At 42.7% G+C, this 23,591-nt stretch overlaps 1 protein-coding gene across 1 annotated transcript in view; it reads left to right on the top strand.

Moving 5' to 3' along the window:
* The first annotated feature begins 2,837 nt into the window (after positions 1-2,837).
* SMC3 (structural maintenance of chromosomes 3) overlaps positions 2,838-23,591 on the top strand; it is a 40,618-nt gene continuing 19,864 nt past the window's right edge. The window contains exons 1-11 of the mRNA XM_038757768.1: positions 2,838-2,951; positions 14,457-14,532; positions 15,974-16,012; positions 16,177-16,244; positions 16,685-16,756; positions 17,117-17,196; positions 17,519-17,597; positions 18,135-18,252; positions 19,158-19,333; positions 20,952-21,032; positions 22,496-22,660. Of these exons, the coding sequence (XP_038613696.1) occupies positions 2,937-2,951; positions 14,457-14,532; positions 15,974-16,012; positions 16,177-16,244; positions 16,685-16,756; positions 17,117-17,196; positions 17,519-17,597; positions 18,135-18,252; positions 19,158-19,333; positions 20,952-21,032; positions 22,496-22,660 (969 nt within the window). The 5' untranslated portion in view covers positions 2,838-2,936. The remainder of the gene's footprint in view (positions 2,952-14,456; positions 14,533-15,973; positions 16,013-16,176; positions 16,245-16,684; positions 16,757-17,116; positions 17,197-17,518; positions 17,598-18,134; positions 18,253-19,157; positions 19,334-20,951; positions 21,033-22,495; positions 22,661-23,591) is intronic.

Here is a 23,591-nt window from a genome sequence, read left to right as displayed (position 1 = left end):
GTTCACAAGTGCCATCATTATTATTATTATTATTGTTCAATACGATTGAGTGAATGAATGAACGATTGAGTGAATGAATGAATGAATGATTTACCCCGGTTCACAAGTGCCATCATTTATTATTATTATTGTTCAATACGATTGAGTGAATGAATGAACGATTGAGTGAATGAATGAATGATTTACCCCGGTTCACAAGTGCCATCATTATTATTATTATTATTGTTCAATACGATTGAGTGAATGAATGAATGATTGAGTGAATGAATGAATGAATGATTTACCCCGGTTCACAAGTGCCATCACTATTATTATTATTATTGTTAAATACGATTGAGTGAATGAATGAACGATTGAGTGAATGAATGAATGAATGATTTACCCCGGTTCACAAGTGCCATCATTATTATTATTATTATTGTTCAATACGATTGAGTGAATGAATGAATGATTGAGTGAATGAATGAATGATTTACCCCGGTTCACAAGTGCCACCATCATTATTATTATCGTTCAATACGATTGAGTGAATGAATGAATGATTTACCCCGGTTCACAAGTGCCATCATTATTATTATTATTATTGTTCAATACGATTGAGTGAATGAAAGAACGATTGAGTGAATGAATGAATGATTTACCCCGGTTCACAAGTGCCATCATTATTATTATTTTTTCTATTGTTCAATACGATTGAGTGAATGAATGAATGAATGATTGAGTGAATGAATGAATGATTTACCCCGGTTCACAAGTGCCATCACTATTATTATTATTATTGTTAAATACGATTGAGTGAATGAATGAACGATTGAGTGAATGAATGAATGAATGATTTACCCCGGTTCACAAGTGCCATCATTATTATTATTATTATTGTTCAATACGATTGAGTGAATGAATGAATGATTGAGTGAATGAATGAATGATTTACCCCGGTTCACAAGTGCCACCATCATTATTATTATCGTTCAATACGATTGAGTGAATGAATGAATGATTTACCCCGGTTCACAAGTGCCATTATTATTATTATTATTATTGTTCAATACGATTGAGTGAATGAAAGAACGATTGAGTGAATGAATGAATGATTTACCCCGGTTCACAAGTGCCATCATTATTATTATTTTTTTTATTGTTCAATACGATTGAGTGAATGAATGAACGATTGAGTGAATGAATGAATGATTCACCCCGGTTCACAAGTGCCATCATTATTATTATTACTATTGTTCAATACGATTGAGTGAATGAATGAACGATTGAATGAATGAATGATTTACCCCGGTTCACAAGTGCCATCATTATTATTATTATTATTATTGTTAAATACAATTGAGTGAATGAATGAACGATTGAGTGAATGAATGAATGAATGAATGATTTACCCCGGTTCACAAGTGCCATCATTATTATTATTATTATTATTATTATTGTTAAATACGATTGAGTGAATGAATGAACGATTGAGTGAATGAATGAATGATTTACCCCGGTTCACAAGTGCCATCATTATTATTATTATTGTTCAATACGATTGAGTGAATGAATGAACTATTGAGTGAATGAATGAATGATTTACCCCGGTTCACAAGTGCCATCATTATTATTATTATTATTATTATTATTATCGTTCAATATGATTGAGTGAATGAATGAATGATTGAGTGAATGAATGAATGATTTACCCCGGTTCACAAGTGCCATCACTATTATTATTATTGTTAAATACGATTGAGTGAATGAATGAACGATTGAGTGAATGAATGAATGAATGATTTACCCCGGTTTACAAGTGCCATCATTATTATTATTATTATTGTTCAATACGATTGAGTGAATGAATGAATGATTGAGTGAATGAATGAAGGATTTACCCCGGTTCACAAGTGCCATCATTATTATTATTATTGTTCAATACGATTGAGTGAATGAATGAACGATTGAGTGAATGAATGAATGATTTACCCCGGTTCACAAGTGCCATTATTATTATTATTATTATTGTTCAATACGATTGAGTGAATGAATGAACGATTGAGTGAATGAATGAATGATTTACCCCGGTTCACAAATGCCATCATTATTAGTATTATTATGAATGAATGAATGATTTACCCCGGTTCACAAGTGCTATTATTATTATTATTATTATTATTATTATTGTTAAATACGATTGAGTGAACGAATGAACGATTGAGTGAATGAATGAACGATTGAGTGAATGAATGAATGATTTACCCCGGTTCACAAGTGCCATCATTATTATTATTATTGTTAAATACGATTGAGTGAATGAATGAACGATTGAGTGAATGAATGAACGATTGAGTGAATGAATGAATGATTGACCCCGGTTCACAAGTGCCATCATCATTATTATTATTATTATTGTTCAATACGACTGAGTGAATGAATGAACGATTGAGTGAATGAATGAAGGATTTACCCCGGTTCACAAGTGCCATCATTATTATTATTATTATTGTTCAATACGATTGAGTGAATGAATGAACGATTGAGTGAATGAATGAATGATTTACCCCCGGTTCACCCCCGCCCCCCGGGCTCCCTCACACTTGGCTTTGGCGCCGAACCTTTCCCCTCGCGTGGATGAGACCACCCGGCCTGCGCGCGCGGGGGGGGCCCAGGTAGGCCGGCGCCGTTCTGGCCACTAGATCCCGGCGGGGGAGAGCGGAGCTCCGCCCCCGGCCCCCCCCCTCGGAGGGCGCGCGATGGTTGAGTCCGGAGCGGGAGGCTCCGCCTCCTCGCCCGCCGCCATTTTGTTTGGCTGACTGGAGGGAGCGGGGCGGGGGGGGGAGGCCGCCCGCCTCGCCTCGCCTCACCTCACCCGTTTATCAATCAATCGATCGATCGATCGATCAATCAATCGTCTTTAAGGCTCGCCGACGGAGCGGGCGGGGCTCGGAAACATGTACATCAAACAGGTGAGGCCGTCGGGGCCGAGGGGAGGGAAAGAAAACAGGTTTTGTTGGCCGTGTCCCCCTCCGTTGTGGGGTAGGGGCCGTCTCTACATGTGGACTTCCCAAGCGCTTAGTACAGTGCACACAGGAAGCGCTCAATAAATACGAGCGAATGAAAAGGGGGGGGTGTCCCCGCGTGGGGCAGGGCGAGGGCCCGGGAGGACCTCCTCCTTGGGCCTCGCCTGTCAATCAATCAATCAATCGTATTTATTGAGCGCTCAATCAATCAATCGTATTTATTGAGCGCTTACTATGTGCAGAGCACTGTACTAAGCGCTTGGGAAGTACAAATTGGCATCACATAGAGACAGTCCCTACCCAACAGTGGGCTCACAGTCTAAAAGGGGGGGGGCAGAGAACAGAACCAAACATACCAACAAAATAAAATAAGTAGGATAGAAATGTACAAGTAAAATAAATGAATAAATAAATAAATAGAGTAATAAATATGTACAAATATGTATGCTCACTGTGTGCAGAGCACTGGACTAAGCGCTAGGGAAGTGGCGCCGGCCTGGAATGCCCTCCCTCCACACAGCCGCCAACACCGTACTGAGAGCTCACCTCCTCCAGGAGGTCTTCCCTGACTCAGCCGCCTTTTTCCTCCCCAGTATGTTTGGTTTTGCTCTCTGTCTCCCCCTCTTAGACTGTGAGCCCACTGTTGGGTAGGGACCGTCTTTCTATGTTGCCAATTTGTACTTCCCAAGCGCTTAGTACAGTGCTCTGCACATAGTAAGCGCTCAATAAATACGATTGATGATGATGATCCCCCCGCCCTACCTCCTTCCCCTCCCCACAGCACTTGTATATAATTCTACGTATTTACTACCCTATTTTACTTGTACATACTTATTATTCTATTTACTTTGTTAATGGTGTGCATAGAGCTATAATTTTGTTTGTTCTGACGGCCTTGACACCTGTCTACATGTTTTGCCCCCCCCCCCCTTTTAGACTGTGAGCCCCCTGTTGGGTAGGGACTGTCTCTATATGGTTCCCAAGCGCTTAGTACAGTGCTCTGCACACAGTAAGCGCTCAATAAAGACGAGCGAATGAAAAGGGGGGGGGGGGTCCCGCTTGGGGTTGGGCGAGGGGCCGGGAGGACCTCCTCACTGGGCCTCGCCTGTCAATCAATCGTATTTATTGAGCGCTCACTGTGTGCAGAGCACTGTACTAAGCGCTAGGGAAGTGGCGCCGGCCTGGAATGCCCTCCCTCCACACAGCCGCCAAAAGCCTACTGAGAGCTCACCTCCTCCAGGAGGCCTTCCCAGGCTCAGCCCCCTTTTTCCTCCCCAGTATGTTTGGTTTTGTTGTCTGTCTCCCCCTTTTAGACTGTGAGCCTGCTGTTGGGTAGGGACCGTCTCTATATGTTGCCAATTTGCACTTCCCAAGCGCTTAGTACAGTGCTCTGCACATAGTAAGCGCTCAATAAATACGATTGATGATGATGATGATCCCCCCGCCCTACCTCCTTCCCCTCCCCACAGCACTTGTATATAATTCTACATATTTACTACTCTGTTTTACTTGTACATACTTATTATTCTATTTGCTTTGTTAATGATGTGCATAGAGCTATAATTTTGTTTGTTCTGACGGCCTTGACACCTGTCTACATGTTTTGTCCCCCCCGCTTTTAGACTGTGAGCCCCCTGTTGGGTAGGGACTGTCTCTATTTGTTGCCAAGCGGTTAGTACAGTGCTCTGCACACAGTAAGCACTCAATAAAAACGAGCGAATGAAAAGGGGGGGGTCCCCGCGTGGGGCTGGGCGAGGGGCCGGGAGGACCTCCTCACTGGGCCTCGCCTGTCAATCAATCAATCAATCGTCTTTATTGAGCGCTTACTGTGTGCAGAGCACTGTACTAAGCGCTAGGGAAGTGGCGCCGGCCTGGAATGCCCTCCCTCCACCCAGCCGCCAAAACCCTACCGAAAGCTCACCTCCTCCAGGAGGCCTTCCCAGACTCAGCCCCCTTTTTGCTCCCCAGTGTGTTTGGTTTTGTTCTCTGTCTCCCCCTTTTAGACTGTGAGCCCGCTGTTGGGTAGGGACTGTCTCTATATGTTGCCAATTTGTGCTTCCCAAGCGCTTAGTACAGTGCTCTGCACATAGTAAGCGCTCAATAAATACGATTGATGATGATGCTTAGTACAGTGCTCTGCACATAGTAAGCGCTCAATACATACGGTTGATGATGATGATGATCCCCCCGCCCTACCTCCTTCCCCTCCCCACAGCACTTGTATATAATTCTACCTATTTACTACTCTATTTTACTTGTACATACTTATTATTCTATTTGCTTTGTTAATGATGTGCATAGAGCTATAATTTTGTTTGTTCTGACGGCCTTGACACCTGTCTACATGTTTTGTCCCCCCCCTTTTAGACTGTGAGCCCCCTGTTGGGTAGGGAGTGTCTCTATATGTTTCCAAGCGCTTAGTACAGTGCTCTGCACACAGTAAGCGCTCAGTAAATACGAGCGAATGAAAAGGGGGGGGGTCCCCGCGTGGGGCTGGGCGAGGGCCCAGGAGGACCTCCGCACTGGGCCTCGCCTGTCAATCAATCAATCAATCGTATTTATTGAGCGCTCACTGTGTGCAGAGCACTGTACTAAGCGCTTGGGAAGTCACGCCGGCCTGGAATGCCCTCCCTCCACCCAGCCGCCAAAAGCCTACTGAGAGCTCACCTCCTCCAGGAGGCCTTCCCAGGCTCAGCCCCCTTTTTCCTGCCCAGTGTGTTTGGTTTTGTTCTCTGTCTCCCCCTTCTAGACTGTGAACCCACTGTTGGGTAGGGACTGTCTCTATATGTTGCCAATTTGTACTTCCCAAGCGCTTGGTACAGTGCTCTGCACATAGTAAACGCTCAATAAATACGATTGATGATGATGATGATCCCCCCGCCCTACCTCCTTCCCCTCCCCACAGCACTTGTATATAATTCTACCTGTTTACTACTCTATTTTACTTGTACATACTTATTATTCTATTTGCTTTGTTAATGATGTGCATAGAGCTATAATTTTGTTTGTTCTGACGGCCTTGACACCTGTCTACATGTTCCCCCCCCCCCCTTTTTTTTAGACTGTGAGCCCACTGTTGGGTAGGGACTGTCTCTATTTGTTGCCAACTTGGACTTCCCAAGCGCTTAGTACAGTGCTCTGCACACAGTAAGCGCTCAATAAAGACGAGCGAACGAAAAGGGGGGGGTCCCCGCTTGGGGCTGGGCGAGGGGCCGGGAGGACCTCCTCACTGGGCCTCGCCTGTCAATCAGTCGTATTTATTGAGCGCTCACTGTGTGCAGAGCACTGTACTAAGCGCTAGGGAAGTGGCGCCGGCCTGGAATCCCCTCCCTCCACACAGCCGCCAAAAGCCTACTGAGAGCTCACCTCCTCCAGGAGGCCTTCCCAGGCTCAGCCCCCTTTTTCCTCCCCAGTAGGTTTGGTTTTGTTCTCTGTCTCCCCCTTTTAGACTGTGAGCCCACTGTTGGGTAGGGACCGTCTTTCTGTGTTGCCAATTTGTACTTCCCAAGCGCTTAGTACAATGCTCTGCACATAGTAAGCGCTCAATAAAGACGATTGATGATGATGATCCCCCTGCCCTACCTCCTTCTCCTCCCCACAGCACTTGTGTATAATTCTACCTATTTATTACTCTATTTTACTTGTACATACTTATTATTCTATTTACTTTGTTAATGATGTGCATAGAGCTATAATTTTGTTTGTTCTGACGGCCTTGACACCCGTCTACATGTTTTGTCCCCCCCCTTTTAGACTGTGAGCCCCCTGTTGGGTAGGGAGTGTCTCTATATGTTGCCAAGCGCTTAGTACAGTGCTGTGCACACAGTAAGCGCTCAATAAATACGAGCGAATGAAAAGGGTGGGGGGGTCCCCGCGTGGGCCTGGGCGAGGGCCCGGGAGGACCTCCGCACTGGGCCTCGCCTGTCAATCAATCAATCAATCGTCTTGATTGAGTGCTCACTGTGTGCAGAGCACTGTACTAAGCGCTAGGGAAGTGGCGCCGGCCTGGAATGCCCTCCCTCCACACAGCCGCCAAAACCCTACTGAGAGCTCACCTCCTCCAGGAGGCCTTCCCAGGCTCAGCCCCCTTTTTCCTCCCCAGTATGTTTGGTTTTGTTCTCTGTCTCCCCCTTTTAGACTGTGAGCCCGCTGTTGGGTAGGGACTGTCTCTAGATGTTGCCAATTTGTGCTTCCCAAGCGCTTAGTACAGTGCTCTGCACATAGTAAGCGCTCAATAAATACGATTGATGATGATGATGATGCTTAGTACAGTGTTCTGCACATAGTAAGCGCTCAATAAATACGATTGATGATGATCCCCCCGCCCTACCTCCTTCCCCTCCCCACAGCACTTGTATATAATTCTACCTATTTACTACTCTATTTTACTTGTACATACGTATTATTCTATTTACTTTGCTAATGATGTGCATAGAGCTATAATTTTGTTTGTTCTGACGGCCTTGACACCTGTCTACATGTTCCCCCCCCCCCCCCACCCTTTTAGACTGTGAGCCCACTGTTGGGTAGGGACTGTCTCTATATGTTGCCAATTTGCACTTCCCAAACGCTTAGTACAGTGCTCTGCACACAGTAAGCGCTCAATAAAGACGAGTGAATGAAAAGGGGGGGGGGTCCCCGCTTGGGGCTGGGCGAGGGGCCGGGAGGACCTCCTCACTGGGCCTCGCCTGTCAATCAATCATATTTATTGAACGCTCACTGTGTGCAGAGCACTGTACTAAGCGCTAGGGAAGTCACGCCGGCCTGGAATGCCCTCCCTCCACACAGCCGCCAACACCGTACTGAGAGCTCACCTCCTCCAGGAGGCCTTCCCAGGCTCAGCCCCCTTTTTCCTCCCCAGGAGGTTTGGTTTTGTTCTCTGTCTCCCCCTTTTAGACTGTGAGCCCACTGTTGGGTAGGGACTGTCTCTATATGTTGCCAATTTGTACTTCCCAAGCGCTTAGTACAGTGCTCTGCACATAGTAAGCGCTCAATAAATACGATTGATGATGATGATGATGACCCCCCCGCCCTACCTCCTTCCCCTCCCCACAGCACTTGTATATAATTCTACATATTTACTACTCTGTTTTACTTGTACATACTTATTATTCTATTTACTTTGTTAATGATGTGCATAGAGCTATAATTTTGTTTGTTCTGACGGCCTTGACACCTGTCTACATACTTTGTCGTCGTCCCCCTTTTAGACTGTGAGCCCACTGTTGGGTAGGGACTGTCTCTATATGTTGCCAACTTGTACTTCCCAAGCGCTTAGTACAGTGCTCTGCACACAGTAAGCGCTCAATAAATACGATTGATTGATTGGTTGTCTCCCCCTTATAGTAATAATAATAATAATGGCATTTGTTAAGCGCTTACTATGTGCCAAGCACTGTTCTAAGCGCCGGGGAGGATACGAGGTGATCAGATGGTCCCGTGTGGGGCTCACAGTCTTAATCCCCATTTTACAGATGAGGTAACTGAGGCACAGTGACAGTGAGCCCACTGTTGGGTAGGGACCGTCTCTATATGTTGCCAACTTGTACTTCCCAAGTGCTTAGTACAGTGCTCTGCACACAGTAAGCGCTCAATAAATATGATTGGTTGTCTCCCCCTTATAGTAGTAATAATAATAATGGCATTTATTAAGCGCTTAGTATGTGCAAAGCACTGTTCTAAGCGCCGGGGAGGATACGAGGTGATCAGATTGTCCCGTGTGGGGCTCACAGTCCTAATCCCCATTTTACAGATGAGCTAACTGAGGCACAGTGACGGTGAGCCCACTGTTGGGTAGGGACCGTCTCTATATGTTGCCAACTTGTACTTCCCAAGCGCTTAGTTCAGTGCTCTGCACACAGTAAGCGCTCAATAAATATGATTGGTTGTCTCCCCCTTATAGTAGTAATAATAATAATGGCATTTATTAAGCGCTTAGTATGTGCAAAGCACTGTTCTAAGCGCCGGGGAGGATGCGAGGTGATCAGATTGTCCCGTGTGGGGCTCACAGTCCTAATCCCCATTTTACAGATGAGCTAACTGAGGCACAGTGACGGTGAGCCCACTGTTGGGTAGGGACCGTCTCTATATGTTGCCAACTTGTACTTCCCAAGCGCTTAGTACAGTGCTCTGCACACAGTAAGCGCTCAATAAATATGATTGGTTGTCTCCCCCTTATAGTAGTAATAATAATAATGGCATTTATTAAGCGCTTAGTATGTGCAAAGCACTGTTCTAAGCACCGGGGAGGATGCGAGGTGATCAGATTGTCCCGTGTGGGGCTCACAGTCCTAATCCCCATTTTACAGATGAGCTAACTGAGGCACAGTGACGGTGAGCCCACTGTTGGGTAGGGACCGTCTCTATATGTTGCCAACTTGTACTTCCCAAGCGCTTAGTACAGTGCTCTGCACACAGTAAGCGCTCAATAAATATGATTGGTTGTCTCCCCATTATAGTAGTAATAATAATAATGGCATTTATTAAGCGCTTACTATGTGCAAAGTACTATTCTAAGCACCGGGGAGGATGCGAGGTGATCAGATGGTCCCGTGTGGGGCTCACAGTCTTAATCCCCATTTTACAGATGAGGTAACTGAGGCACAGTGACGGTGAGCCCACTGTTGGGTAGGGACCGTCTCTATATGTTGCCAACTTGTACTTCCCAAGAGCTCATTACAGTGCTCTGCACACAGTAAGCGCTCAATAAATACGATTGATTGCTTGTTAAGTGACTTGCCCAAGGTCACACAGCTGACAGTTGGCGGAGCTGGGATTTGAACGCATGACCTCTGGCTCCAAAGCCCGTGCTCTTCCCATTGAGCCACACTGCTTCCACGCTGCTTCTAGACTGTGAGCCCGTTGTTGAGTAGGGACCGTCTCTAGATGTTGCCAACTTGTACTGCCCAAGCGCCTAGTACAGTGCTCTGCACACAGTAAGCGCTCAATAAATACGATTGAATGCATGAATGAGGAGGAGCCCACCCCGAGGCCGCAGCATCCCAGGCTGGCCTCTGGGATTTGCCCCATTCCCTCGCCCGCCAAGGAGAATGATAATAATGTTGGTATTTGTTAAGCATTTAAGAGTTGGGATTTGAACCCATGACTTTTCACTCCCAAGCCCGGGCTCTTTCCGCTGAGCCATGCCGCTTCTCTAAGAGGAGAAGAAGAGAGAGCGTTTGCCCAGTTCCCTTGCTCCACTGAGGAGAATAATAATAGTAATAATAGTGTCGATATTAAGCGCTTACTATGTGCTGAGCGCTGTCCTAAGCGTTGGGGGAGATGCAAGGCCATTAGGATGTCCCGCGTGGGGCTCACAGTGGCTCGGAAAAAAAACGGGCTTGGGAGTCAGAAGTTGCGGGTTCTTATCCAGACTCCGCCACTTGTCAGCTATGTAACCTTGGGCAAGTCCCTTCTCTGTGCCTCAGTGACCTCATCTGTAAAATGGGAGTTAAGACTGTGAGCCCCACGGGGGACAACCTGATTACCTTGTATCTACCCCAGTGCTTCGAACAGTGCTTGGCACAGAGTAAGAGCTTAACAAATACCATCATCATTTTTATTATTGATCCCATTTTACAGATGAGGGAACTGAGGCCCTGGGAATAATAATAATAATAATAATAATTATTATTATTATTATTATTGTTTTGGCATTTAAGCGCTTACTTGGCACCAGTCTGTCAGTGCTTAATACTGCCCTGTGCACACAGTGAGTGCTCAATAAATGTGATCCAATGAACGAGTGAATGAAGGAGCGATTCCAAAAGATGGCATTTGGATGGCGAGCGCCCTGGCAGCAGGAAAATCCATCCCCCTCTTAATGCGTGTGCATGAAGTGTTTATTGAGATTCAACTCTGTGCAGAACGGCCCTTTCGTCAACCTATGGGAAGCAATAAGACCGTATTCATCATCATCAATCGTATTTATTGAGCGCTTACTATGTGCAGAGCACTGTACTAAGCGCTTGGGAAGTACAAATTGGCAACTTATACGTATCAATAAGATACCCTATTACTTGCCCAGCGGTTTCCAGCAAGCAGGTTGGTTGAGCTCCACTGCTCAGGCTTTCTAAGCTCCACGCTGAAGCTTCTACTTGAGATGTTAAAAGCTTTTGAAAATTAATTTTGTGAGAGTGAATGTGGAGGGAGCTCTTCATGAGGCGATCGTTTGAAAACGTTGCCCTGTAGAGCACAGAAAATACTGGAGATATTGGGTGTTTTTTCAGACACCTTAAATTGCTTCTCCACAACTGCTCCTCTCTCACCTTATGGTTTTCAGCATGAGGCGGCACACATCAGTGACACTGAAAGTTGTGATGGAGTTCATTAATATCAATCAGTGGTATTTAGTGAGTGCTGAATGTGGGCAGAGCACTGAAATAAGCATTTGGGAGAGTACAATACATTAGGGTTGGGAGACACGTTGGCAACAAGTTGTGCAATTAAAGCACTAATTTCCTTTATTTTCCTAATGTTCCCCACCAGGCTAGTTTAGTAGCCAACTGTTCAAACTCTTCGAGGCTAAGACCAAAGCAGATAATGAAAAGTTCAGCTACTCAAACAAAATGGGGTTTAGCTGTCTTGAACAGGTGCATTTACTCAGTTTTAATCAGTTATTCAAGTTTCTGTTATCCAAGACAACCTTAGCTAATGCTCCTGCATTCTCCGAGTGTATAAATATGCTATGCTTAGAGGGCTGATACATCTGTTTTGTAAAATATCGATGTGTTGCTTGTTCTCAGTTGATTGATTCATTCACTGTCGTATTTTTTGAGCACTTACTGTGTGCAGAGCACTGTACTAAGCGCTTGGGAAGTACAGGTCGGCAACATAGAGACGGTCCCTATCCAACAATGGGTGGTAAAGGGAGTTAAAGGTAGAATAATCAGTCAATCAGTTGTATTTATTGGGCATTTACTGATGCAGAGCATTGCACGAAGCGTTTGGGAGTACAGCAGAGTTGCCCACAAAGGAATTTACAATCTAAAAGGGAAACAGACCTCAGTGATCAAACAAGAATATTTAGTTAGTGCTTACTGTGTCTCCCCCTGTAAACTGTAAAATTCTTGTGGGCAGGGAATATGTCTACCAACTCTGTTGTATTATACTCTCCCAAGACCTTAATACAGTGCTCTTCATACAGTAAGCACTCAGTAAATTCATTGTCGTATTTACTAAGCACTTAAATTCCATTGAATGATTGCAGAACACTGTACTAGGAACATGGGAAGGTACAACAGATATTAAAACTAATCACAGAAATGGCAGTATAAGGATTTGTACATAAGTGGTGTGTGGCAGAAGCATGGGGTGAATATCAAAGTGCATAGATGGCAGAAGGGAGGGCGAATAAGGGAGGAAAATGAGATTAGCTGGGGAAGGCCTCTTGGAGAAGATACCATTTTAGTACATCATAATCTAATAATGGGCAAGACTGGTATAAAATTTGGAAGGAAAAAGACTGGAAAGTTAGGTGAATAGGTAGTGCTTAGAGTGCATAAATCGATATGTACAAAACTGGCTGCTCTGTGGCTGTAGATTTAAAAGTGCTGATGTGACAATTGAGAGGACATGGCCTGGGGAGAAGAAAACCAAGGAATGTCTGCAGAGGAAAGAAAGGATTGCGTCTGTCTTAAAGTCACTAGATATTTATAATATGCTTAGATTTCCCCAGTATTATAATACTTATCATCATCATCATCAATCGTATTTATTGAGCGCTTACTATGTGCAGAGCACTGTACTAAGCGCTTGGGAAGTACAAATTGTCAACATATAGAGACAGTCCCTACCCAACAGTGGGCTCACAGTCTAAAAGGGGGAGACAGAGAACAAAACCAAACATACTAACAAAATAAAATAAATAGAATAGATATGTGCAGGTAAGATAGAGTAATAAATATGTACAAACATATATACGTATATGCAGGTGCTGTGGGGAAGGGAAGGAGGTAAGGGGGGGATGAGGGGGAGGGGGAGAGGAAGGAGGGGGCTCAGTCTGGGAAGGCCTCCTGGAGGAGGTGAGCTCTCAATAGGGCCTTGAAGGGAGGAAGAGAGCTAGCTTGGTGGATGGGCAGAGGGAGGGCATTCCAGGCCAGGGGGATGACGTGGGCCGGGGGTCGATGGCAGGACAGGTGAGAACGAGGCACGGTGAGGAGATTAGCGGCAGAGGAGCGGAGGGTGCGGGGTGGGCTGTAGAAGGAGAGAAGGGAGGTGAGGTAGGAGAGGGCGAGGTGATGGACAGCCTTGAAACCCAGGGTGAGGAGTTTCTGCCTGATGCACAGATTGATTGGTAGCCACTGGAGATTTTTGAGGAGGGGAGTAACATGCCCAGAGCATTTCTGGACAAAGACAATCTGGGCAGCAGCATGAAGTATGGATTGAAGTGGGGAGAGACACGAGGATGGGAGATCAGAGAGAAGGCTGATGCAGTAGTCCAGACGGGATAGGATGAGAGCTTGAACGAGCAGGGTACCGGTTTGGATGGAGAGGAAAGGGCGGATCTTGGCAATGTTGCAGAGCTGAGACCGGCAGGCTTTGGTGACGGCTTGGATGTAAGGGGTGAACGAGAGAGCGGAGTCGAGGATGACACCAAGGTTGCGGGCTTGTGAGACGGGAAGGATGGTAGTGCCGTCAACAGTGATGGGAAAGTCAGGGAGAGGGCAGGGTTTGGGAGGGAAGACAAGGAGTTCGGTCTTGGACATGTTGAGTTTTAGGTGGGCGGGCAGGCATCCAGATGGAGATGTCCTGAAGGCAGGAGGAGATGCGAGCCTGGAGGGAGGGGGAGAGGGCAGGGGCTGAGATGTAGATTTGGGTGTCATCAGCGTGGAGATGATAGTTGAAGCCGTGGGAGCGAATGAGGTCACCAAGGGAGTGAGTGTAGATCGAGAACAGAAGGGGACCAAGAACCGAACCTTGAGGAACCCCCACAGTAAGGGGATGGGAGGGGGAGGAGGAGCCTGCAAAAGAGACTGAGAATGAAGGACCAGAGAGATAAGAGGAGAACCAGGAGAGGAGGGAGTCTGTGAAGCCAAGGTTGGATAGCGTTGGATAGCCAAATGAGGCAGTGTGAGGAATTGAGGTGCATTCATACATTCAATTGTATTTATTGAGCGCTTACTGTGTGCAGAGCACTGTACTAAGCGCTTGGGAAGTACAAGTTGGCAACCTATAGAGATGGTCCCTACCCAGCAATGGGGTCACAGTCTAGGGTGCAGGGGAGGGGGTGTGTTTGTGTGTGCACGCATGCATGCTCATACATCCCTTACTGCTGGCAAAGTATAAAGCGAGTCTGTGAATCTTTAAGAAAGTAATTTTAGATATTAAACATCTCCAGCATTATTTAAATATGAAAGTTGAAAGTTAGGAAATGACATTATTTTATTACTACTCATGATCATGCTTTTTAAAATACAGAGTTCATAGTGATTTTAATTTTTTTTCCATTAGGTTATCATCCAGGGTTTTAGAAGTTACAGAGATCAAACAATTGTCGATCCATTCAGTTCCAAACATAACGTTATTGGTAAGTGATGAGTTTGTTACAGTATTTAGTAAGCGTTTTCTCTGTGCCAGACACTTGTGTTGAGCAGTGAGGCGGATACAACATTAACAATTCATTTATCTCTAAGGTTTGTTCACATTGGTGGTGATGAAACAAGGAAGGTCTAATTATCAATCAATTTGAAATAATTCTTATATTTCTGAATTTTATATTTGCTTTGATATATGTGAAGTATTTTTCTGCCTCTGAAACCCTTTGTTAAATTCGCATTCATTTGCAGCTTCATTAAAAAAAAAGTTTTCTTAAACTTCCCTGGGTAAAGGATGAGTGTTTCCTAAGACACTCAGTTCTCCTTTAAGATGGGTGTTACATTCTTGGTAAACCCCATGTGGAAGAAACAAAACAGCATTATAGTTTGTCTTGCCAAGTGCTACCTGCATGCATACGACTGTTTCTTTTGACATTGCATTATGTTCTGTTCAGTTAGCAGTGTGTTGTCAGAAGAATGTTCTCCAGTTCCCTAATTACACTCTATCTCCCACCCCCCCACACCACACACACAATTTGTCTGCTCCCCAGAAAGGGAGAGGCAAGTAAAATCACATATAACTTGGGCTTTTTTTCCCAGCCCTTCTTTTTTTTTTTTAACATATATATATATATATATATATATATATATACATATAAATTATACATGTGTATATATATATATATAAATTATATATGTATAATGTAAGTACTTACTGTGTGCCAGGCACTGTACTAAGCACTGAGGTAGATACAAGATCATTAAGTTGGACACAGCCTATGTCCCACATGGGACTCACAGCTTTAATCCCAATTTTACAGATGAGTTAACTAAGGCAGAGATAAATGACTTGCCAAGGTCACACAGCAGACATGTCTCAGAGCTGGGATTAGAACCCAGGTCCTTAGACTTCTAAGCCCACGCTCTTTCAATGAGGCCCCGCTGCTTCTCTTCCAAGCTCTCTTGAGCCAGCTTTCTCCAGTTGCCACAGTCCTGCTACAACTACTCCCCTTCTGTCTCTAAATACTACCATCCCGTCATATGACTGAACTCCTAGTTTAATAACAGTTTAATGTACAGGATAGTTGAGGATTCAGATAATTATTGCAGGTGTTGGAGTAGTTAGCTTTCTAATAAGCATATAAAAACTGTAGACCAGCTACTGCTGCCAGTTTGTGTGTTTTTTTTCTGAGGTTCGATTTTGGACAAGAGCAAAGATTAATAATGAAATAAATTAGTTTCACTACTTGTGAGACCAGTTTTTTGTTGGATTCTTTAGTTGCCTGTGCTTTTGCTGTTGGCTTAATTTTTATGACTTGATTTAATTTTATAAGGCATTGGAAAAACTTGAAAATGTGGTTCCTAGTGTATTTATGGAACCAAGTTCAAGCTGTTTTAAAATATGTTTTCATAATATGTGTTCTTTCATTTCAGTGGGCAGAAATGGCTCTGGAAAAAGCAATTTTTTTTATGGTAAGTATTTATGTCCAGTTATATGGCTGGTTATCTAGAACCTCAAAGAATAAACGTGTCAATGGCAATTGTATGTGCCGAGCAAAATTGTATATCTTAAATATAAAGAATGCTAAATGACTTGTTGGCCCAAACACCTTTGGTTATGTGTGTTTTATTTGCAGCAATTCAGTTTGTCCTCAGCGATGAGTTTAGTCATCTTCGTCCAGAACAGAGATTGGCATTACTGCATGTAAGTGAGAGTGCTCTCCAAAGTAATTAAATCTGTGGGGTGATATATACTTAATAAAATTCTAAAGACTGTAAGAATATGTTATGGGTATTTTCCCATTTAGTTAATTGTGTGGTTATGCAGTAAAACCTCAGATATCTCTTCTGAAGATTCAAATTTGCCAAGACACAATGTTTTGTCCTGATATCCTAAATGTAAACTAAACCCTGTGGAGGGTTAATTAGGAAAAAAGACACAAGGGGAGATGAAAGAATCAGTGGTTTTTCAACAGATTCTTTAAAGCATTTATGAGGGAGGTAACTGCGATAAGATGGTTCTAGCTATTGTCTGTGATGAGAGTAAAAATGAAATATGGGAGAAAAAAATGGAGAAAATCATTTGAATTTAAGAAGATGAAAGCTAAATTTGCTAAAAAGACTAAGCTTATTCTTTTCCTTTAGGAAGGCACTGGGCCTCGAGTCATTTCTGCTTTTGTGGAGATTATTTTCGACAACTCAGACAACAGATTACCAGTGAGTTATCAGGTTTTCTATTCAGAAACAGAAGATTTTTCCAAAGATTTGCTGGATGGATTTCTAGACATATTTCCTTGGTTAATAGTATTATGAGGCATTTTTGTAGAATTATCTACCTTGCTTTCATTTTCTGGTTTTATCCATAATTGTTTTAGGCGATAACAATGATTTTCCTGCAGAGTACCAGCTATTTAAATGTAAAGAACAAAAAAAGTACAAAAATGTGAGTCAAATGACATCATTAAAGTAAATAAATTGAAGAGTAGCAGATTGCAAGATTCTCCAAAAATCTGAGTGGCTACACTTAAACTTCCCAATCTTTGCACTATGGTAAATTTTTCCTTCTGTTTTCTTTAGATTGATAAAGAGGAAGTCTCTCTTCGTAGAGTCATTGGTGCCAAAAAAGACCAATATTTTCTAGACAAGAAAATGGTGACGTAGGTACTTCTTAACTTCTCTTCATGTACCCAGAATTTATGCTCAAAAAATATGTTTTTAGCATATATATCTTTTTCTAGAGCACTTCCTTAAAGCTAGCATTTGTAATTAGACTTTGAACAGTTACGCTCTGAGAGTACAAAACATTATTAGATTCTTAAAAATAATACTGAAATTTAGTCAAATCTCAAAGCAAAGGGATAGCAGGCCTCTCGTGTAATACTTATGTTTTATGAATCAGTGTGGTGTTGGTTTACTCTGTATATTGAAATTTTATTATTAATAAAAAGATTTAGCAATTTTTTTGGTTTTTTTTTACAGGAAAAATGATGTAATGAATCTTCTTGAAAGTGCGGGTTTTTCTCGCAGTAACCCATACTATATCGTCAAACAGGGAAAGGTAAAATTATTTCTTTTGTATTTTTCTGAGAAATGCTCTTAATTTTGGCTCTTAGGGGAATTCAATTTATTGAGACTGGTACTTGCAAGTTTAAGTATTAACCAGTTTTATATGTATTATGAGCTCACTGTCCCCATAGTTTAAAGGGCGCATGAGTTTAGCAACAATGTATTTAGTGTGTGAGAAGTGTTGCAAACTAGAACATAGTGATATTTTTGTCTTAAAATGTCTTTGGTCCCATGAAATCTTAAAGCTGGATTTGCATTCCCTTCAAACAGGGTAGAAGATGTTAATTATACCTTCATTAAATTAATCACTTCTCCACTTGAAATAATCTACTCTAGATATTCCTTCAAAACATTTCAAGATGGGGTTACATACAGATCAGAATAATAGGTTCTGAATCTTCAAAAAAATCACTTCTACTAAAGCATTCATTACTTAAATGTTTGCTGTTATGTTAGAATTTACTTGATCGGCCATTGATGATGCATAAAGGAAATTATGTAGCTAAATAATTATTTTAAATTTTCATAGATTAACCAAATGGCAACAGCTCCCGACTCTCAAAGGCTGAAACTATTAAGAGAAGTGGCTGGTACTAGAGTCTATGATGAACGTAAAGAAGAGAGTATTTCCTTAATGAAAGAAACAGGTAAAATGACTCTCTCCGCTTACTCTGTCCTTCTGATTTGTAAATCAGTCTCCCTGAAGCACATTTCCTTGAGAAATAAACAATTGGGTAATTTGACATAAATCACATGGCAGAAATTTAAATTTGCACTGCTTTTTTAATCCAAAGAAATAAGCAATATATGTGTATATGTAAAACTTGTGAAGTTTCTACCTCCTAAACTGTGAGCCCCATGTGAGACAGGGGTTCTCTCCAAACTGATTAACTTGTATCTATCACTGGAACTTCAAGCTGTGCTTGACATAAAGTAAGCACTTGGCAAGCATGATGGTAATAACAATAATAATGTGAAGATTTTGAGCCAAAGTTCAGAATTAACTGCCAGAGAGAACTTTACTCACAAACTTCCCAACATCTATTAGCTATATTTAATGTATTCTTCCTGTGCCTAAATTCAGCTCATTTGAAAGATATTAAGATATCCGCAAAGTTTATAATTTATTGGTTTTGCAATTTAGCAATATTTTGGGAGTGCCTTTAAATAGAGTAGTGTTTGGATAGAAGACCTTGTTAGATTAGTTTTGCTGTAATAAACGTAATCTGTCATTGAGTAGTTCTGTCTTCCTGGTACACTAGTAATGAGAGTATGTATCAGGAATGGGTATATATGCACTTTAGGAGGCACCACATATAGACATTAAAAGTCCAGTGACATTATTTGCAAGCAGGGGAATGCTTATTCTGATTAACTTTCTAGGTAAATAGACACTGCCTTCATTCCTACTATGATTTAATGCCTTCACTATTGTTAACTTCCTATCTCAAATTATGAGGAACTCTGCTTTAGGCATGCATAACATTTATTTGAGAAATTCAATCCCACACATACTTTGAAAGTGAGAATTCTTTTTGTTTTTTTTAAAAAGAGGGTAAACGAGAAAAAATCAATGAGCTGTTGAAATACATTGAAGAAAGATTACACACCCTGGAAGAAGAAAAAGAAGAGCTAGCACAATACCAGAAGTGGGATAAAATGAGGAGGGCTCTGGAATATACCATTTATAATCAGGAACTTAATGAAACCCGTGCTAAACTTGACGAGGTAAGCATTTATTTACATTTGTCACTTAATCACAATATTTTGTTATGAGTTTGCCTATCTCTAAATATCCAATTATTTTCAATAGTCTTTCCAATAGAATCTCAGGAAAATTTTAGTTTTCTCTCTTCCTTTAAGTAAACTGACCTAAGAGGAACATTTTAAAAATCTGTTTTGAAATAGTGGCATTTCAATTCCTAAATGAAATGGATCACAAATTCTTATAAAGTCATTTGTCATAGTGCTTTTTCCCCTGGAGTTCTTAACCAAATTGTAGCAAGACGATAATTATCTTGGGCTGAATGGGAAACTCTCTAGAGGAGGCTTCCTTCTGTCTGGTGTGGGAATCTGGACAGAAGTGGAATTGTTCTATTCTGGAACTAATATAGAATCTATTCCTTTAAGACCTAGGCTAAACTCAAGGTAAATTGATTCTCGAACAATTAAATCTAGCTCCCTTTAGCCACCTCAGTCACTCAGTAGTAAATACTGAGCGCTTACTGTGTGCAGAGCACTGTATTAATCACTTGGGAGAATACATTCAGTAGTGTTGATATCAATCAGTGCTACTATTGAGCACATTCTATGTGCAGACTACTATACTAAAACAGTAGGGAGTGTACAGTACGACAGAATTGGTAGACACATTCCTGCTCACAAGGAACTTACTGTCTATAAGGGGAGACAGATGTATTTATATTATGGATATGTACATAAGTGCAATGGGGCAGAGGATGGGCTGAAAACCAAGTGCTCTAAAGGAAGCAGATCCAAGTGCATAGGTGAAGCTGAAGGGAGAGGGAATCAGGGAACAGAGGACTTAATCAGGGAAGGCATCTTGGGGGAGATGTGACCCTAGTGTGGATTTGAAGGTGAGGAGAGTGGTGGTCTGGCATATGTGGAGGGGCTGATGAGGACCTCTTCCAAGCCAGAGGGAGAATGTAGAAAAGTGGGAGGTGGTCAGGGATGAGAGAGATGAGATTGAGGCACAGTGAGCAGATGGTGCTAGAGGAGAGAAGTGTGAAGGCTCTAAGCTGTGGGAGGAAATCAATGAGCTAGTTTATTTAAAACTGATGGTAAGGAGTTTCTGTTTGATGCAAAGGTGGATGGACTACCACTGGAGATGTGGACTGAGTGTTTTCTTTAGGAAAGTGATCCATCGGGGTAGCAGAGTGAAATGTGGACAGGAGTGGGGAGAGACAGGAGGCAGGGAGGTCAATGAGGAAGCAGATGCAATAGGCAAGGCCGAATATAAGTGCTTGGATCAGCAAAGTAGCAGTCTGCATGGAGAGGAAAGGGGGGAATTTTAGCAATGACGTGAAGGTAGAGCTGACACAGTTTGGTGACACTGAATACATAGGTTGAATGAGAAAGATGAGAGGCTTGTGAGACAGGAAGGATGGTGGTATTATCTACAGTGATGGAAAAGATGGGGAGAAGATATGAAGTTTAACTTTGGCATGATCCCTGCCCACAAGGAGCTTACAAATCACCTCTTCTCTAAAATTGTGATAGTGTCTTTGGTAACCCAGGAGGTATTTTCTTTTTGTTCTTCAATAATACTTCCGATTAAATAACCCCAACACTTCAATAATGGGTAATTGTACTGTTTCCTTTTCAGCTTTCTGCTAAACGAGAGACTAGTGGAGAAAAGTCAAGGCAATTAAGAGATGCGCAACAGGATGCTAGAGATAAAATGGAGGTAATGTTATGGCGTTGCAGATTTATAAACTTGAGCCGTATTACCCAATTATACTGAATAAAATATATAAGCCCAAATGTTTTCCCATCTTATGATGTAGAAATAATTAAGATATATTCATGATAAACTTAATTATACTGTTAATTTGGACTTGTATGAGTGCATTTGTTTATTGTGTTCAGTTATTTTGGAGGATGCATTAATTAGCTTAGGTGTAATGACACTTATTTTAATGTTCAACACTAGAAATATGGTGAACCAAAAATCGCTCTGAGCATGTGCAACAAAACATTCCCATATTCTTCTCAATCAATTGATCAGTCAGTTTATTGAGCGCTTACTATGTGCAGAGCACTTCGGAGAGTACAGTGCACCAGAATTAGCAGACATGTTCCCTGCCCATAATGAGCTTACAGTCTAGAGTGGGAGACAGACACTGATATGAATAAATATATCATTTAAAATACGTACGTCAGTGCTGTGGGGTTGGGGTTTTCTCTTCCCCATTTTTCTCCCCTCCCAGCCCCACATGGTGACCTACCCCTCACTGCACTTAATACTACAGGTATGGACTTCAACATAACAATATAGTTTTGTGCCCCAAACCCGGAGGTGAGCCTCCGTCAGAGACCTTATTTGTTACTTTTTAGGTTAATGTTCTTGAGCACCCTAATGGTTAAGCCCCCCCAAAAAATCCCAACTACAAGGTGGTGATCAGACTCAGTTTAGTCTGGGCTCTTGGAGTGGGACTCGGAGGGGCCTGGAGACAGTGGAGAAAGCCTAATTGCCAAAGCTGAATTCCATAGGTCTCTCAACCTCCTGAACATGTAACAGGGAACATGTAGGATCTTGGTCTTTGGAGAGGTTTCAAAAAATATATAATTCATACATCTTGAATAGGTTTAGTCACCTGCATAGATTCATTCATTCATTCATTCACTCACTCATTCAATCGTATTTATTGAGCGCTTACTGTGTGCAGAGCACTGTACTAATCGCTTGGGAAGTACAAGTTGGCAGCATATAGAGACGGTCCCTACCCAACGGTGGGCTCACAGTCTAGAAGGGGGAGACAGACAACAAAACAAAACATATTAACAAAATAAAATAAATAGAATAGTAAATATAAGTAAAATAGAGTAATAAATATGTACAAACATATATACAGGTGCTTTGGGGAGGGGAAGGAGGTAAGGCGGGGGGGGATGGGGAGGGGGAGATGCAAGGGTCTGGACCAGATTAGCTCCCAAAGTCCCTTCCATCTCTAGGAATCTATGATTGCAAGTTGTCCTGCTGATGCCCAAGAGCCAACTGGCAGCTGGTGGCACTGGGAGGGAATGGCAAAATGGGTCTGGGAAATGGGGAACAAAGGGGCAGGAGGAGAGGACATTGGAAAGTGGAATCTAATAAGGAGTTATACTTTTATTTGCATCGTAATTTCCACTGATGATTACTTTCTTCAGGATATTGAACGACAAGTTCGAGAGCTGAAAACAAAAATTTCAGCTATGAAAGAAGAAAAGGAACAGCTTAGTGCTGAGCGACAGGAGCAGATTAAGCAGAGGACTAAATTAGAGCTTAAAGCTAAAGATCTGCAAGATGAATTGGCAGGCAATAGTGAGCAAAGGGTAAGTAAGATATCTCCCCCCCACCCCCTTTTAAAATTAAAAGGGGTTTTCACTTTCAGCTTCTCAGCCAGTAAACAAGACTTCATCCTCACATCTTCCTGTCACTCCTGCCTTGACAAATATTAGCCCAAATTTCCCCCATATTCCACTTCCTTTGCTGTTACGCTCAAAAATATTGGAAATTCAAAACTCTGCCAATTTATTCCATTGCAAATATACTCTTGAATTGGGGTGTGGCCTTTCGTTTTGAGTACGGGTGTGAAATTGGGAGAATCAAGTTAAGGAGGGAAGGAGAAAGGGAAGGAGAGAAAGAGGTCACAAAGTGTACTTATTCATGCTGCTCTTTCTCCTTTGCCATCTTTCTGATCTTTTCTGCATGTGGACCAGGGCAGAGCATGCCCTTTACCTTTTGCAGAATCCCTGTGAACGATTTCTATTTCCCATCTCCTTGCCCTGCTTTGATCCTGCCTGATCCTCTCAAGTAGCTGGAGGGATCCACTGAGGGTGGGTTGGGGGTTGGAACCATGGAGCTGCCACGTTGGCAACATGCACCCCATGGGACCACACAAATGGCGTGCCACTTCTAGGCCAGGTTCTGTTGGCCACAATCTGATAATTAGTGCCGCACAAGCATCCCAGCAGAGGCTGGCATAGCCTGACCCAAAAGTGGCATGGTATCAGTGCAGCTCCCTGGAGTATGCACTGCCAGCCCCGAGCTCGGACTCCCACCCCATTCACAGTGGATGCTTCAGGCGACTGCGGTAGAGTGGACAGGGGCATGGCATTTTTTTCCCCAGTGCTCAGAAGTGGGGCACAGAAGGATTCTTGCTGCCAGGTGGTACCCTTTGTATTCGTATTTAAATTTTGGCATTGCAGATTTGCCAATGGAAATGGAGTCCTTTAATCCTAATGATTATTTGCCTTCTTGTGA

The sequence above is a fragment of the Tachyglossus aculeatus genome, chromosome 16, assembly GCF_015852505.1.
Source record: "Tachyglossus aculeatus isolate mTacAcu1 chromosome 16, mTacAcu1.pri, whole genome shotgun sequence".
Classification (NCBI taxonomy): Eukaryota; Metazoa; Chordata; class Mammalia; order Monotremata; family Tachyglossidae; genus Tachyglossus; species Tachyglossus aculeatus.
Note: the sequence above shows the minus strand (reverse complement) of the source record. Positions and strands in the feature narration are given on the sequence as shown.